This window comes from Microtus oregoni, unplaced genomic scaffold, assembly GCF_018167655.1.
Source record: "Microtus oregoni isolate MIOR12 unplaced genomic scaffold, Mior012 000016F_ref0000370, whole genome shotgun sequence".
Taxonomy (NCBI): domain Eukaryota; kingdom Metazoa; phylum Chordata; class Mammalia; order Rodentia; family Cricetidae; genus Microtus; species Microtus oregoni.
The window spans coordinates 1,039,676-1,058,120 of NW_024543075.1; the positions used below are offsets into that span (position 1 = coordinate 1,039,676).

Here is an 18,445-nt window from a genome sequence, read left to right on the forward strand (position 1 = left end):
GCTGTCTGGGTTGTTCAGCTCACAACTCTGGCCTGCCTAGCAGGCATGAAGATATTCTAAAGAGATGTTTGTGAACCTTTGGCTACCAGACTGTTGAGACAATGGACCCCCAAGAAATTAGAAATTCCCCCAGGAATGTCATGCAGGAATGAGGAGAAGGATGAAGCCTGGTGCCACCCGTGGGGGGTGAGGGGCACTGTGGGCTCCCCAGAGAGATTTTCAGTTCATCAGAGGACCTTACAGGAGAGACTAGAAGCTGAGATGTGTAGGGAAGCAGACCTCAGCAACTCTCAGTTATGCGCATGCCCTGGCTTTTCTTTAAACCTAAGAGGTAAGTCAGGACGCTGGAGATGGACTAGAGAGTTCTTGCATCACTCTGTCCTTTTCCCCAGTGTAGCCCACACTGAACAAATCTCCTTCTCCTGCTTTTCAGTATTAATTTGGATCTTCTAATTGGCTCACCAAAGATGGGTGACCAAGCCTGGCTTTTTTAGGCCAAGCCCAGGTTCTGTTCCTAATATGTTTTGTAAGCCCACCTAGAAAAGCCCTTTCTGCAGGCGGCTGTGGGTGGAGCATATCCCAAGCACAGAGGCAGAGCTGTCATCATCCCAGCAGGGATTTGCGTGACATCTCTGGACAGACCTGGAAGGTCAGCCAGATGGGGGAAAGGAAGTCCTGAGTGTTCATGTTGGCTTGATTGGCTTGAGCCCCTCTGTGGGAGGAAGGCTTTCTTTTCTCCTCTGCCTCTCCCTTGGTGCCATGGTAACCCTCAGGGATGGACTGTGTATCCTGCTGCCACGATCCCCCCCCAAGGTAGAGGACCTCCCTGTATCTCCACGTCTCCCTTACAAGGCCTTCTTAGGTGATGGCCACTCATCAGCAGACTGTATCACCCTCCTCAGCAGGTCCAGGCTCACAGGGAAATGTGGCCCTTCCCCCCAAATGTCACTCAGTGACAGACTTCTGCCTGGAATCCAGTTCCATACACAGAGCAGCTTCTGTTGGACAGTAGGGGTAGGCGATAGGTGACTAGCTGCCTTCTCCACCTGGAGGGGGAGTGCTGCCTTCAACAGGCCAGGAAACCTCAGCTCCAGGCGAAAGTGGGTCAGCCGATTCCCTCAGTGGCCACAGCTTCGCTGCTCTCCTTTGCTCTTGGAAGCGGCCCCGTTTGGATGACAAACGAGGCAGTCACCCTGGCAATCAGACTCCTTCTAGGACTGTCCACGAGGGAAGCCAGAGCTTCAGGAATGGGAACTGGGTCAGGTCGTCACCAGGGCTTTGTATCTGTGCCAGAACTCAAGGACAGCTCAGCCTCAAATAGTACGGGAGTCGTGTATCCACCTGACTGCTGGGCAGACACAGTGAGCCTGAGCAAAGCAGGCCTTCAGCTTCAGAGAGGCATACACGTGCACATGTGTGCAGGTGTAAAGGACAGGCAAACACATGTACAGGTGTGAACCATGTGCACACACATGCAGATGTAAGCAGCAAGCATGAACATATGTGTAGCCACACTGTGTATGCACACAAATGCATGTAGGTATAAGCACCATGCACATATATACATGCAGGTATAATTGATATCACGCATACTCTCATTGCAGTTGTGTAAGTGCAGTGAACACACTTGGACACATGTGCAGTTGTAAGTGATGCCAGCATACATTCACTGCAAGTATGTGTCTATACATGTATACCCCATGAATGTGTGTGTCACCATGCATGTGTGCTCATGTGGATGCACACACTGTGGCCTATCTGTGCACCCTGCCATGAATGTGTGCATGAATGTCTCTCATCTTGTGCTCTGTGAGGGCCATGGTACTGCATTTCATGGGGAGATGCCAGCTAGCTAGCACAGGGCATGAGGCTGGCATGGGCACTCTCCTTCACTGCCTACCTGTATTCAGCTGTAGAAAAACACTTGCACCAGCATGGCTTGGCTTCTGGATGGTGTCTAGCTGTGTGACCCTCAAGGAAGGGTTCTAGTCTCTACTACTTTGCCTTGGGGCCCTTCAGGGAGGTGGAGTGTCAGAACCTTTTGGATTCAAATGAAGGGTAAATTTACATCTCAGTCTAGCTAGTAGGGAAGATAAGGGTCACAGTTGTGGAAGTCAGTGGCGGGTATGAAACAGTTGCACTGGGGTGGTGACATTCTCAGGGGAGCTGGCAGCAGTGTACAGATGTAGTATAAGACAAATGCCCTAATCAAAGCCAAAGACGCTGCAGGAAGAGCTGTGAGAGAGTGCTGGGGCCATGGTGACTGTCCTCAGCTTGGGCTGAGAGAGGACAGAACGGCCAGAGCTCCTCTCCCCCACAGCAGGCACAGGGCACCTTGGATTTCGCAATTCAGTAAGTTCCTGAGCTGGAGGCATAGCTCAGCAGCCAGGTGCCCAACTCCTCAGCACGCTCCTGCCTATAGCACCAGCACTGTGGCCAGCTCCAGGAGCCTGTGGAACAGATGACCTTCAGTCTGTGTGTTGGCCACACAGAAGTCTACAGGTGAAGATTTCTGGACACCACAGACGGACCTTGGGGACAGCAAAGCCTGAGGGCAAGTTTATGAGGCCTGGTGCAGGGCGACAGTGGGGGCCTTTGTCCAAAACAGTAGGGATTTCAAGAGCATTAATTAAGCAGGGGCAGGTGGCTGTGGGCTGGCTGGGAAGCCAGACTTTCCTGGCCTGAGAGCAGGTGTATTCCGTCTCCCACGTCTGTGCTTCAGCACCACGGAAGGTCCATCTTTACAAGGCTGTGGAGAACTAAACCATACTCTTCTTGGCCTCCTGAGCTCTCTAGAAGCCAGGGAGAGATTGACACACCCACCCTGGGCGCCTGCCCATGCAATCTTGTACTAAGAGAAGTGAGGGGGCTTATGAGTTACGTTCTGGGACCGAGGAGGCGTGACAGGGGTGGCTTTGACAGAGCAAGGCCACTCACCAGTGCCAGACACAAGTGACCACAGCCTGGCAGGCCCTCAGATATTAAAGAGGTCTGAGAAGATGGCTCAGTAGGTGAGAGTGCTTGCTTTACACGCAGGAGGACCTGAGTTTAAACCCCAGAAGCCACATAAAAAGCTGGCTGTGACTGCATACACAGTGTAACCCTAGCCCTGTGTGCGGGCCGGGATAGGAGGCTCACTGGGGCTTGCAGGCCACCAGTCAAGCTCCACGTTAATGGAGACACCGGGACTCAAATAATATGGCAGGGAGTGACAGAGCATGGCACCTCATGTCCTCCTCATAGGCATGGACAACAACATACATGCATACACCACACACAAACATACACACACACACACACACACACACACACACACACACACACCCAAGCACAGCAACCACACAACCCAACACTTCTACGCTTAGATATCAACCCCAGGAACTGAGTAGCTTCTAACCAAAACCTGCACCTGAATGTTCAGAGCCAAATGGTTCACAACAGGCAAAGGGTGGAAACGACTTCAGTAGCCTCAATCAACTATTATCAGCTATGGACGGAAGAAGTGTGGCATGAGCACGCAAATAAAAAGGAATTAGCCGCAGAAAGGAAGGATAAGCCTTCTGCTAAATTCAAAGAGTCATTTGTGAAAGACTATCTTCTGATGAATTCCATGACATGAATTGCCCAGAGCCAGCAGGAGGGATCATGGCTGCCAAAGGCTGATGAGAGAAGGAAGGAAGGGACTGTTTTGGGTGCCAGCTTTATACTTAGGGCGCTAGATCGTTTTGGAATCCAATACGCTAAGGTTTTCAGAACTGCCGGAGGGGGAAAAAAAGCTGCTGTGCCACGCAGTTTAAAAGGGTAAATCTTTTGGTGTGAGGATTATATTGCAGTTCAACAAAACACAGGTGGGCCACTCCCAGAAACCCCTCAGAGCTCTCCAGGGCTCGCCTGGCAGACCACAGTTGACCACTAGGAGTTAATTCTGCAACTCGATCTTATTAACCACTCTAAAGGTTCCAGAAGTCACTTTGGCTAAAGTCACAATACTGACTTATAGTCCATGCCAGTGGGCAGTTCCCAGGTAGCCCCTGCTTCCTGCAGCATCTCCTTGGCTCCTCCTGGACCCTGGCACTCCTGTGCGCATGACCCTGGCTAGGGACAATGGTCATACAGTGCACCCTCCCACAGTGGCTGTGTGGTTTGCTCAAGCGGGAGTCTGGCCTCTCCAGAGTCCCTTTCCATATGTATGTCTTAAATTTAATCTCTAAGTGTGGAGGTTTTGCCATTAGCAGTGCACAGCCCCCATAAGCCAATGTTTATTCATAATCTCTGGGTCTGTTTCCCATCGTCTATTTCAGAGAAGCCAAAAACAACATCTCCATTCACTAGCAGAGCGCCATATGACAGCCTTCACTTTCCAGAAAGATCTGCAGCTCTGGGGGTGGCATGAGGCATCCGTTTTTGCCCAAGCTCCAGGGGACTCCCAGTCTGGCTCACTGTCCCAGAACCGTGTGCCCAGGTGTCAAAGTGAACCCTCAGGCCTCTCCTTGCTCCTGCTGACAAATGGCACAGCTGTAGGACCACCAGTGCATGCGGAGTACCCATTCCCCACTTGGGCTTATGCCATCCCCTGCCTTCAGAAACATTATAGTATCCAGACACTCATGGGGTAGTGAGAAGGACAGGTGAGGCCTGCAGGCCACAGACCCTAGGGCTGAGCAAGGGATGCAGGGCGAGCAGTCACTGAGCCCCTGGGCTAGCTGGTGAAAAATGACACTTAAACAAACCCCAGGCACAGAACCAAAGCCAGCCTGGGTGGGAGGCCAGGGAGGTTAATGGCATTGCCAAGAGTCTCATATACACCCCTGCTGGGTGTATATGATATCATATACACAGACCCTAGGGTTTCTGAAACATCTCATGGGTCCATGGCAGGGGTGTAAAATGGGAGGGGTAACACAAATTGGAGTGGGCGTGTAAATAAGACAAGAGAGTGGTGTACAGTCAGCTGTCCACCTACCATCCACCTACTCATCTACCCATCCATCCAACCATCTATCCACCAATCTACTCACCCACTCAACCACCTCCTTATCCCCTCATCCATCTACCTAGCTATCCACCCACCCAAATACTCATCCATTCATGTACCCATCCATCCACCTACCCACTTATCCATCCATTCATCCATCTACCCATCCATCCCTTCATCCATTCACTCACCACATCCCACCCAACCATCCATCCATCATATCTATTCAAAGACTCATCCACCCATTGTCTGAATTTATCCATCTATCCTTATTGCCCATCTACCCCTCTATTCCACCCATCAATCCTCTGCCCACTCCTTGGCACCTCTCTGCTTGGCCATGTGGGGCGTGGGAAGTTCTGCCATAAGCTAGCCGCACCCTCCTGGTTGTTTCATCATAGCTCTGTCAACTGGCTCGACCTGCAGGCACTTGGGAGCCACTATCCAGGCACTCACCCGCTTCTTCTTGAGGCATTTGACTGGACTAAAGGCCAGCTCAGCAAGCACATCACCAAAGCTGACTGGTAGAGACCCCGGACATCACCCCAGAAGCCCTGGCCATGAAGCAGTGAGGGCACTCTGGCAGCAGGGCTGATTTTCAGTGGGTCTTAACACTGGGCAGGCTCTGAACACATCACACCCATTGTATCTGAGATATGACACATGGGAGAATGAGGATGGGAGGATTACACCACACCTGGCAAATAACTCCCATGAACCATCCATTTTCCCCCACAGTAGCTCTAGGCCCAATACAGTGCACAGTACCACTCAGAGCTGAAAACAGGCCCAGAGAGGCTGAATAACTTGACCACAGCTGCCCAGCAATGACAAAGGCTCTGGTGCCTGAGCCTGTAGCCTTAAAGCAAAAGCTGGAGCTATAGCTTTGCCTCTTCGGTGTGCCTGGGGACCCAAATTGTACCCACTGATCTGAGGCAGCTCCAAAAGGGGTTTCCAAACGTGACAGGGAGGCAGGCATGCATCCTGGCCAATGGCAATCACTAGACAGGGGACAGTTACCACCTTCACCTCACACATGGGTAAGGCTGAGATGGGGGACATTGCTGCTCACAGATGTCCATGGGGGCATAGTCGGCCTCAGTGTTCACCCCCCTTATCCTTGTACCTGACTGCCACTACTCCCAGTCGAGGTCTCAAGCCTAGTGTGGCTATGCTTAGAGACCGAGTACTAATGGAGGGTCAGATGCCTGTGAGAGTAGGGTTGGTATACAGGGAGGAGAGGGCACGTGAGGACACCGGATGCATGAATAGCAAGGTTTGCCAGCTGGGGAAGCCCTTAACCTAGACCAGCCTGCCCCTCAGACCCTCAGGCTGTAGGACAAAAAGACTAAACAGTAAGACCATATCCTCAGCCTACTGCCTTTCCCTCTGGTCCAGGGAAACACCAAGAATGGTCCCCATTTATGAGAAGCCGGTCCACACTGTCACCTCTCCCTCAGAGGCCTGTGTAAGGTGACTACTGAGCTCAAGGTGGCTTTCCAACAGAGTGTCAGGCAGGAAGGGCTACAGGGAAGGAGGGCAGGGCTGGTAGCCAGGATCTCCAGGTTACCATGGTAACCCAGGGCAGTCCAGCACTGCTCCCGGGAGAAGGCGAGGAAGGCTTAGGTCCCACAAGAAGCCGAAGACCAAATCCTCTCGACATAACCCAAAGCATCATGCAGAGATGGCACAACTCTATTTTGGGGGCAAACCCCGGCATGGAAACTGGTATTTAAAACCCCAAGCAGCTGCTAAGGAACAGCAGCCCCACTCCCTTCCCCAAAGCAACTCTGAGTGTATTTTAATAAAATGGCGTAAAGGATAGGGCGGGGCTGTGGGGGGTGTGGGTGTGTGCGTGTGCCAGGTTGTTTAACAAACACACAGTCGTTAGCAGACAGAACGGCAAGCCTTCACATTTATTTTCTGTCCCATTAGGGAGCAGTTAGTGGTTCCTTTGGAAGCTAGCTGGGGTTGCTTATTAATATTTTAGATTGCAATTGTGCTAATAGAGTCATTTGCCTATATTTTTAACAGCTCTAAAGATAACAGACACGTTCTATTTTGGAAGAGGCCACTCGGCCTCTGTGAGATTGTGGAGGGTTTACACGCTAAGTGACTAACAGAAAGAATCTGATCAAGGGGCTCCACCAACCCCTCCCTGAGAAAGTGAGAACCACTCCCCCATCGGCACATCCCTGGTAAGGCACTCATGCTGGCTACAGAAGCAGGACAATGTTCTCTCTTATCTTTAGACGTCTGCTACAGGGGGTCACCGAAGCCCCACTGCCTGTCTTCCCTTTATTCTACCCAGACATCCTTCCTGATACACCAGCTCCCCTCCTCCCAGCCCTGCCACAGAAACCAGCCTCATGAGTCAAACCAGCCCCATTAAGGCTATCATGGGAACCGCGCTAAGCTTAGCAAACAGCTTTGTCCTGGACTCAGAATCTATAACGACGTGAAGCTTGTGGTTGCCAGGGAACATGTAAGAACCAAGATGACCAAAAGAGAAGGCCTCCATGGAGATAAGGAGAGTCCAGAGTGAGAAAGCCCTCCCTGAGCACATCACGTGAGCACCTGGATCCAGTTGTGCCTGAAGATGACCATGCAAGGCTTTTCAACGGCGCAAGCTATAACTTTGCTCACACAGGACATGGCTCACAGCTTTTGCCTCTAGTTGAAAGAGTGATGGTGACTTGAGCTGCCACTGAGTTTGGATGGGGCCATGAGAAGCAAAAGTGAAAAGGAATCGGGACCCCAGAAGTACAGCTAAGACCTCTGAGCACCAGGCCTGGGCCCCACAGCACAGAGGTGAGCATGGAGGGTCTGGAACCCCAGGTATCATAAATCTTACAATGACCCTTGGCCTCCACCGTCCAATTGAGGGTGTCCAAGGATAATTGTTTTTGTTTTGTCTCTTGAGACGGGGTTTTACTATGCAGTCCTACTTGGTCTGGAACTCTCCATGAGGGGCCAGACTATACTCAAACTTAGAGATCCTCCTGCCTCTGCCTCCTGAGTACTGGGATTAAAAGTGTGCTCCCCATGCCCACCTGATCTGCTAGGCTTTTTTGTTTTATTTAGATTTTTTGTTTTGTTTAGATTTGATTTTTCAAGACAGGGTTTCTTTGTGTAGCTTTGATGCCTGTCTTAGAACTCACTCTGAAGACCAAGCTGACCTCGAACTCACAGAGATAGTCTGCCTCTGCGTCCTGAGTGCTAGCATTAAAAGCAAGCACCACTATCGCTCAGCTTGTTTTTTTTTTTTTTCCTGTTTTTTTGAGACAAGGTTCCTCCATGTAGCCCTGGCTGTCCTGTAACTCTCTCTATAGACCAGTCTGGCCTCCAGCTCACAGAGACCACCTACCTCTGCCTCCAGAGTGCTGGGATTAAAGGCATGTGCCACTACCACCTGGCTTTTTAATTAATTAATCAATTGTGTGTGTGTGCCTGAGTGTATGTGTTGTATGCACTACATGTGTGCAGGTGCCCACAGAACCCAGATAAGAACATTAGACTCCACTAGAGCTGGAGTTATAGGCAGGTGTGAGCTGCCTAGTACAGGTGATGAAGACAGAACCCAGGTCATCTGCAAGAGCAGCAAGTGCTCTTAACTGCTGAGTCCTCTCTCTAGCCCTGCCCATCCCCCATGCTGACTTTTAAAGACAAAACTGTATCTTTTAAACAAAAATCTGCAGGTCACTACAGGGACAGTCAGACCTCTGGGTGTCCATTTCTCGGCCTCTTGCCTTCACTCGTTGGCCTATGCTGGGTCTTGTCGAATGGAAGCAAGGACTGAAGGCTTCCTTTGGTCTACAGCCATAGGCTCTCAGAGGCCAACTGCCGTTCAGGTTCTCTTGGCCTCTTTCTTGGGGCACACAACCGGGCGATAAAGCCTTCAGGAATAAGAGGAAAGCCATATAGACATGTTGTAGGTCAGGCTGGCTGAGTGGAGGCTGGGGTGCGTACGTGGGTCAGGATCTTTGTCAGAATTGACTGAAAAGTTTTCACAAGGGGAGGGAACACAAGGGGCCTCACTGTTCAGACCGCAGCTGGGCAGCCCTGAGAACCTCAACCCAGGGAAGGAACAAGTGTCCCAATGAGGGGTGCGGTGCAGTCACCCCCATGCTCCTGCTGGGCTTTCAGCCACAGCCAACCCACTTCTTGTGTTTCTGAAGGGAGCACTTTAATCTGCTTAAAAAAGGATACTGGGATCCCTGGCACAGACAGGAGGGAGCCTCCTTGTGCATTTGAGCAGAAAGGAGGAAATGGGACGGATGATGGCGGAGCTGACCCCTCTGCCTACAGGAGGCACGAGGCCCACACCTGCCTCTTCTGAGTCACAGAGTGGATCACTAGCCGTGAGAGAGTGGAAGTATTCCATGGGCCAGTGAGCATCACTGACCCAAGACTTGCTTCAGGGGTGTGTGAAGAAGGACCCTTGAATCAGCAAGAAAAACAGATGAGCTGAAAGATAAATGGACCAAAGCTCCAAACTCATGCTGGGCAGAAAAATGGACATATCGAATGAACTCTGCATATGCAGCTCGGAAGAAAGCACACACATGCTTCTGGGCATGGCGGCAATCGAGAAGCTGAGGGGAGAATTGCAGGCTCAGGACCAGCCTGGGTTATATAGTGAGAGCTAGGCTGAACTAAGCAACACGGTGAGATCTTCCTCTAAAAGTTTAAATGGATGGGAGGAAGGGAAGCCCGAGGGAGGGGGGCTACTGAATTGATTATCATCGGCTGTGGCATGGAGTTTCTGTCCCTGCAGTCAGCTCAGGTGACTCTACACCCCCTAAAGGATGTATCAGGTGGGAAAGGCTTGCACTTCAGGGGAGAGAGTTAATATACACAAAGGCAAAATCAAAGTGACTTCCCCGAGGGAGCCTGCTACACCAAGAGGAGAACTGGAGAACCAAATGGAAGTTCAGGAGTGCACAGAGCAGTCAGGAACCTCCTGGGAAGGGAGGGGACTGCTGGGCAGAGGCAGGCAGGGAGTAGAACACTCAATCTATGCCCACAACAGCATGGCTCCCCAGGCTCTAGTGCCAGACTTGGTTAGCATTATCCATCTGTTGTCATGTGATCATTATCACCATTACTGTCCTCACCACAACCATCAATAATACCACCATTAGCACCCCTATCACCATGATCATCACCACTCTAAACATCACCACCATCATTTACATCACCATCATCATCACTACGACCATTGTCACCACTATCATTAATATCACCATCACCATCATCATGGTCGCCACCATCTCCATGACCATCGTCATCGTCACCACCATCATCATCATTGTCACCATCTCCATGACCATCGTCATCAACACCATCAACACAGCCCTAGCTGGAACACCAACATCACTGTCAACTACACCATCCCCACATGAGCCATTACTGATGCTGCCACAACCATCTCTGCCTCCTACATCCTAACTGCCCTACTCCACAGTTACCGAGTCATGTCATCCCCCAGGGTGGCTGATGTTCTGTAGACACTCCAGCCTTCTTGGTGAAGGGACAGACCTCTGATTCAGGCCTATCTATATTCAGGTGGTGGTTCAGTACTCACTAGACACGCATCTCTCTGGCTCTCATCTGTAAAATGGGACAATCACCTCATTTATCTCCAATACCAAGTTTACTTTGAAGACCACAAGGGTCCCCGCTGTTATGATACCAAGTTTTGTAGCCATGCGTTCTGTAAAGGCCCCACACCACAGGGCTGTGAGTGACAACACAACAATACTTATTGACCACTGTGGGCAGTGGGACACAGTCATCAGGAGAGCAGATGAACCCTAAGAATTGATCCATTGTTTACAGTGAGACACAGTCACTGGTGGCCAGGTTTCTGACCCAGGCTTACCATGGCTGAGGAACTAACAACTCTGTTATTAAAGTTACACAGAGGAAGGAAAGGCAGTGACCAATTTTCTACCTATCAAAAGTTCATGCAGTCTGCAGGGGCGGCCTCTGGGTATAACATCAGCCATCCCATGGTGCATGGAGCCAGAGTCAGGCACTATTCTGAGAAGGAAATGACGGCTGCAGAGGCCTCACTCTAAGATACCGGAAACGACACTGCAGGGGATCATGCAACTCAGGACTCAGATAGCTAGGTTCAAATTCCACCTGAGACACTTTAATCCATGTGATTCTGGAATCTTCCTGCAGGTCCTGATGTCCGACATGTCCTGGCAGGATACGTGGCTCACAGCACCCCAGGGCTCCCACTGGAGTACTCCTGACTGAGGCATGGTTAAGATGTGGTACCTTTCACCTGAGATGCAGTCACCTAGTCATCTGACCCCCATTCCCTTCTAATAGCTCTCAGATGAACAGATCCTCTATGTCTCTGGGGCTGGGAACAGGGATGGGGTAGAGCGGGCCTCATCATGTCATAGTCTCTAGTCTTAAATCACCAGTGTTCACCAATGGTCAGAATTTTTTACCTCAACCACTAAACTCTGCTGGGGAGAAACAGGGCCAGCAATGTTTTCTATTTACATTCAAGATGCGTCATGGGAAATGGCACACATGCATGCCGGCTTTCCCACACTGATTCATTTCCAGAAACCAAGTACCAGTTTTGGAGTTCTTTCTTTCCTTTTGAGATGAGGTTTCACTATATATTCCAGGCTGGCCTTGAACTCACGGTATAACCCTAGCTGGCACTGAACTTGTGACAGTCCTGTCTCACCTCTGAGTGCTGGGATGACATGTATGTGCTTCTAAAGATTGGTAGACTTTATCTTAGGTTCTTAGTCAACACCCACCTCTAGGAAACCCCCACTTTCAGTTCAGCTTCAGCAATCAAAGAAGGAAGGGTCCAGCCATCACCCACTCTATCATTTCTAGCCAACAAGAAAACTGACATCTTAGAAGATAGAATGGACCCTGGGGTGGGGGTGCTGCCTCATACACTGAGGCAGTCGGCCACCTTGTTACAGCAGCTGGCATGGTTCTGCCTGATACAGGTGGGAGGCTTGAGAATCTAGACAATAGCTGACATGTTTTCTGGTCTATCACAACACTATCCTTCCACAGATGTAGGGAGCCAATGGCAATCACATTGTCCTTGGCGTGTATCATGTAGGACTAAGAAATTGCTTTCCCTGACCTGAGGGGGTCTGACCTTCAGGAAGCTGGGGGAGGGATATGTGCATGTTTAACCTGGAAGTTCCAGCGTGCTGTCTGCCTCACACATAGCCCTGCAGTCACGGATTCCTCTGCTGCCAACTCCACGGGCTGATGTGTGAGCATAAGTGAGCGTGTGTAAACTGGGACACGCTGCTCTCTCTCTCATGCACAGGAAGTGTGAATATGATGGTCATAATCCCCACAGGCCCTTGGACATCATAAACCTTCACAAGGCACATGAAGAAAGCCACTCAGTAACCTCTGCAAGGGACGTGTGCTGGTTAATTTTGTGCCAACTTGACGCTGGTTGGAGTCAGCTGAAACAAGGGAACCCCAATTCAGAAAGGGTCTCCATAAGATTGGGCTTGAGGTAAGCCTGAAGAGAAGTTTCTTAAATAGTGATTGATGTGGGAAGGCCCAGCCTATTGTGGGTGGTGCCATCCCTGGGCTGGTGGTCCTGGGTTTTATAGGAAAGCAGTCTGAGAAAGCCATGTGGAGCAAGCCAGTAAGCAGCTCCCCTCCATTGCCTCTGCATCAGCTCCTGCCTCCAGGTTCCTGTTCTGCTTGAGTTCCTGTTCTGACTTCCTTGATGATGAACAGCAATGCTGAACTGTAAGCTAAATAAACATACATCCACACACATAAAATAATAAAATTTTAAGATACAACAGAGCTACCATTTTGTTTTACTCTGCCTCAGCCTCTGACAACCGTCTTTAGGTGACAGGAATGCACAGTCCTATTGACAGGGATAAAGTGCCCTGCATGCCCTTTCTTGGTGGGTTTAGTCCTTGAGCTAGTTGCCTGTTCCACGGAATGTTCAAGAGCACTCTCGCTTTGCCATGCACAAAGACAAAGGGCTCCCACAGCTCAGACAAGGCTGACCTTGTGGGGAAAGAGCGAGCTGGCTGGAAACACCAAAACAATACTTGAACCATCTTTTGGATTCTATGCATATTCAAGGTCTGCAAATTTCCAGTATCAGGAAAAAAAAAGTCACAGAAAGTACTAACTATGAAAAGGGTAAAAAGGGACAAATTGGACTTCATTTAAAATTTAAAAACCTTCTCATTAAAAGACACAATTAGAAAACAAAAAGGCAAGTCACAGACTGGGAGACACATTTCCAGAAGCCCTGACAGAGCCCTGACAAGCAAGGGCTGTACTAGAAAATCACCACAGGCCCAGCACGTGAGGTAAGAACTCCAGTCAGAAATGGCAAAAACCGAACAGATAGAGACCTCTCAAAAGAAGCCATGCATGTGGCAATCATGCAGAAGGGGGTTAACCACAAAAGCCACTGCGGAAATGCAGGCGATCCTCACAATAAGAAGCAACTTCACACCCACCAGGCTGCCATGGGAGACTGACACTATGAGAGGCTGACACCCCCAAACACTGGTGTTGAGGCACAGCACCAGGGAAGTCCCAGCACTGCTGGTGTAGGCATGAAGCGGCCTGGCATATCGGACAATTATGACACTGTGTTTTCCTTCCTTCCTTCCTTCCTTCCTTCCTTCCTTCTTTCCTTCCTTCCTTCCTTCATTCTTTCCTCTCTCCCTCCTTCCTTCCCTTCCTTCCTCCCTCTCTCCCTTCCTCCCTCCCATCCATTGATTTTACATGTAAGAACATATTTGTGTGTGCAAATATACATCTATACGAGGGGTACCCAGGTGCACATGCATGGAGGGACCAGAAGACAACTTCCAGTGTTATCCTCAGCAATGCTATCCGCCTGGCTTTTGAAGCAGTCACTCACAGGCCTGGAACTCGCCCACTGAGCTACACTGTCTAGCCAATGATCCTCTGTCTTTGCCTCCTCAGTGCTGCGATTACAGGTGTTGTTTCGTGGGTTCTAGGGATGGAAATCAGGTCCACACAGAACATGCTACACTGACTGAGTTATTTCCTCAGCCACATATAACAGTTTCCTATGAAACTAACCATGATCCTATCTTGTGACCTAGCAGGTTGTCACCCAGGGAAGCAAGGAGAAGTGAAACCAGACATCTACAGTGAGACTTGTATGGCAATGCACCCAGCAGCTTAATTTACAGCAGCCTACACAGGGGAGCCAATCAGCGACCTTCAGGAAGGCAGAGAACCCTGCGTGCACACAGAAAACGATAAATAAGAGAATGCTACACAGCAACACGCAAGTGACCACAACGCGACACTGCAGACACTAGATGGATGAGTAAGTCCAGACTAGGCCTGGAATCCAGCAACAGACATAAGTCCTGCCTGGTGACAGGATTCAGGAAACCGCTGCTTCTGATAGGATGGGAGGGATAGCCAGACGGCTGCCAGGGAGAACGTTCCATCACTGTGACAAAACTCATGAGCGAATCAGTCTATACGGAGGGAAGTTTTACAGCCAGAGGATTCGGCTCTTGCTCACTTGTCCCTGTTGCTTTGGGTCTGTGGCTACACAGCATGTCATGGGGAGTCTGTTTATCTCATGGTAGCCAGCAAGGAAAGAGAGATTAACGGGTGGGGCCCCAAAATTTCTGTCAAAGGCCATGCCTCCACAATGACCTTACTTCTTCTCACCTAGCCCTCCTCCTCGGTGTCCTAAAGGTTCTAGGGTTTCCCAATTAGAGTATCACAGGTTGAGGCTGAGTCTTGAGCACAAGAACTCTGTGGTAGGGACAATCTAGAACTTTGTGGGTGGACAGTCTAGAACTCTGTGGGTGGGCAGTCTAGAACCCTGTGGGTTGACAGCCTAGAACTCCATGAGTGGGTAGTCTAGAATTCTGTGAGTGGACAGTCTAGAACTCTGTGGGGCAGTTCTAGACCTCTGTGGAAGACAGTCTAAATCTCTGGGGGGAACAGTCTAGAACTCTATGGGTGGACAGTCTAGTTCTCTAGTTGGGAACAGTCTAGAATTCTGTGGGGGAAGTCTAGACCTCTGTGGGGGACAGTATAGAGTTCTGGGGGGCAGTCTAGACTTCTGGGGAGACAGTCTAGACCTGTGAGGGGACAGTTTGGACATAAGCTAGAAAGCCGAGGAAAACACACATTTCTATGGATTATGCAGGTCAGAACATACTGAACCCTTTCCAGGCTCCATGTATATTACTGTATGCTCAACTACAAAAAAGAAATTACTATAAAAATAGTCACAGTCTTAGGAGACACAGGGCAAACAGAAACCATGCTTATCTGCATTCTCCCACCCTGGAAGCCCAGTCCGGTTCCACTCCCATGAGTGCTGTTCCTATCCTCCCCTCTCCGAGGGATGCTGGCAGAATTCGTGGCCTACTATGCTACAAAAAAGGTGATTTCAGTCACATTTGCCAATAGCCTTGGAGAGAAGGATGCTCCTCACCCACCCAAAAGATGCCCATGACCTAACTCCCAGAACTTGACCTGTCACCCTATTGACACACAGACACTTAACAGGCAACTGAGGTTGCAGATGGACTTGGAGCTGCCTATTAGACAGCTTGGACCTTGCCTGCTGGGCCCTAAAGGTGACAGGGAGGCAGTGGGGGTGTGTCTGCGAGATGCAGCCAGAGGGTGGCCCCACCCACAGCTGCTGCCTCAGAAGTGAAAGGAGGCCACAACCAAGGATGTAGCCTCGAGAACCCAGAAAGTGGGAAAACAGATCCTCTCCCCTGAGGGATTCCGGAAGGAGTCAACCACAATGATGTCTTGATTGAAGCCAGGGGAGACCCCTGAGTCTCCTGACTTCCACACAGCAAGGGGATGGATTCGTGCCACTGATGGATCTTAACAGGCAAGAAGCTATGTGATTTAACTCTTCCCATACTTCGTGAGACCTGGAGGTGGTGGCACTCAGAACAGGTGACACAGACTCACAAGACATCACTGCTCCATGAGATAGCTTGGGCAGTGCCAAGATCCACTCTGTGCTTCCAGACAGACCAGAATGTGAGGATGGTCCTCAGGGGGACCTTGGAGCCAGCACCAAGCCAGGCACACAACTCTGTTTGACCAAGGACACCACTGCATGGATCTGAGAAGGAGCATGGAGCCCAACAAGGAATCCCTTCATCATCCCGAAAGTACCTACCATGGGACAAGTATCAATCTGCTCTGTCTGGGGACACTGCCAGTGGGGCCCAAAGAGGCTGTAGTCTCTCCCAAGGTTGGCAGGCAGGTAGGTAGGGAAGGCTGCTCTTCACCTTCCAGCCTATCCTAAGCCACTATTCTCCAAAAGATAAAGAAAGTAGGATTGCCCAGTGACCCCTCGTGTAACCCCTAGGACTGGCCTGTTCAGGCATAGCTCAGCCAACAGTGCCAATGAAAAGCAGAGGTTGGGGTGATCCATTGTCTCTGAGGGTAAGCATGGGAGGGGAGGAAGGGATGTCCTCACTCCAATCAGCAGGGGTCCAAGGAGATAGGCAGTGAAGACAGGCCATAGATGGGGCAGGACAGCCTGCTTTGCAGGAGGAAGGTGGAGCCAGAGCAGGTTGAATGGAGGTTAGGCACTAGGACAGATCAGTTGTTCTTTGGTGAGTAGTATTCTCGTGGCCCCATCTAGCAAAATGTGCTCCTGCCACCTGCTGACTGCCTATCTGCCACCCCATACTACATCACTTCCAGTCTTGTGTTTCACGGTCTGGCTGGATGAGCTGGGGATGTAGTAGATAGAGAGCTTGCTTAGCATGCATGAGGCCTTGAGTCCAACCCTCCATTTCCAGCACCATATAGCCCTGGTAGTGTATACCTATTGCCCCAGTACATGAGAAGAGGAGACAGGAAGATCCGAAGTTCAAGATCATCCTAGCCAAATGGGGAATTAGAGGCCAGCCTGGGCTACGTGAGACTATCTCAACCAAACATAAGCAAGCAAACAAAAGGGCCTGGCACAGGTCCAGTGTCAGATAATTCAGAATACAACCTAGCAGTTGCACTTGAGCAGCCCCTCAGAGAGAGGCTTAGGACACATGGACCCTACTGTCTCAAGGCCAAGTTCTCAGAGAAAAGCTTTCTGAGTAACCAACAGACTCTCCAAAGCCAGGCAGGCTTGAAGGAGCTCAAAGGCAGGGGGGGTGCTTCACACAGCATGTGTTCCTAGACCCTCCCTGGCCCAGGCAGCCTGACCAGGACCCAGGGATTCCCTGTGGAGCATCAGATGGGGAACCTCTAAACGCTTCATGAAGGGCACATCTGAGCCAAGTTCAGGGGTCACATTGACAACACAATATCTGCAGAGGCCATGTGGCTACTTTGGGGGAACATCTTATAAATGATCTCAAGTCACCACAGAGTCTATTTTGTCCAAGATTCAGGTGCCTCTGCTTCTCCCAGACCTTTTCATATAAGTGCCCACTGGCACTGTGATCAGAGCAATCCTTTTCCATCAGAGCAAGGTTTTTCAGGCAGGCAGGTTTGAGGAATGGCTCTAACGCATGATGCCAGGATAGCTTTGGCTGTGAACATTGTATAGTATCCCCTGGGGTCTGGAGAGCGCCGCTCATTAGTAGGGAGTGACCTGTGTTTTAATACCTAATCTAGAGACAGAAAAAAAAGACATTCACTCAACCCCAGAGACTCCTGAGGGTGACAAGGACATACACTCCAAGTTCATGTTCCAGGTTTGCACCAGATATGCAAATGACTGCCCTTTAACAGACCCTGCACACCAGCTTGTCCAGTGGTTCTGTTTAGAGGACGCCCACTAGAATGGAACCAGCCAAGCCATTTGCAAGGTAACAGAGAAGCCTTGGGTTTGGAACCTGGCTTTCCACAGTGTAGCCACAGCCACACCCTTGCCACACACTCCGGCCAAGCAGCCCCCATGATTGGGCCTGGCCCTGTGAGGCCGCCTTACCTGCCTGGCTGTCCCGGGGTTTGCACTGCACCTCCTCCACACACTCAGCCGGGAACCACCCGATATGGCCACGGGCGCTGCCTTCCCAGAAGCCGCCCTCGCCGATGCTCAGAACTAGAGGTAACAGAAAGGAGAAAGGTATCAGTAATGGGGACAGAAGGGACTAAGCAATGAGACACCAGACAACAGGTAGAGCGAGCGAGGGCTTGCACTGCCAGCAGCTTGGCAGGTGAGTAGCCTTCAGAGAACACAGTGCCAAGGGATGGGCGGCCCAGGACATGAATCTCTCCCATCTGCTGGGTGATGGGGGAGAGTGAAGCCCTATTTTATTTCCTCCTTTGAGTGTGTGTGTGTGTGTGTGTGTGCGCGCGCGCGTACCCATGTGTACCAGGTGCTGGGGCAGGGTTCCGAGGACCTCATAGTACCCTCTAGCTCCGTTAGAATAAAGATTTCAGTTATGAAGGCAAAGCTGGGATGACCTGTTCAGAACAGATATGTGTCATCTGTAT

General features: G+C 50.6%; 1 protein-coding gene across 9 annotated transcripts in view; it reads right to left on the bottom strand.

Annotated features, from left to right (window-relative positions):
* The window catches only part of Shank2 (SH3 and multiple ankyrin repeat domains 2), a 456,357-nt gene that overhangs the window by 220,211 nt on the left and 217,701 nt on the right, over window positions 1–18,445 (bottom strand). For all 9 annotated transcript variants that reach the window (XM_041666922.1, XM_041666928.1, XM_041666925.1 and 6 more), the window contains one exon: window positions 17,937–18,050. In XM_041666922.1, coding sequence (XP_041522856.1) covers window positions 17,937–18,050 — 114 coding nt within the window. The remainder of the gene's footprint in view (window positions 1–17,936; window positions 18,051–18,445) is intronic.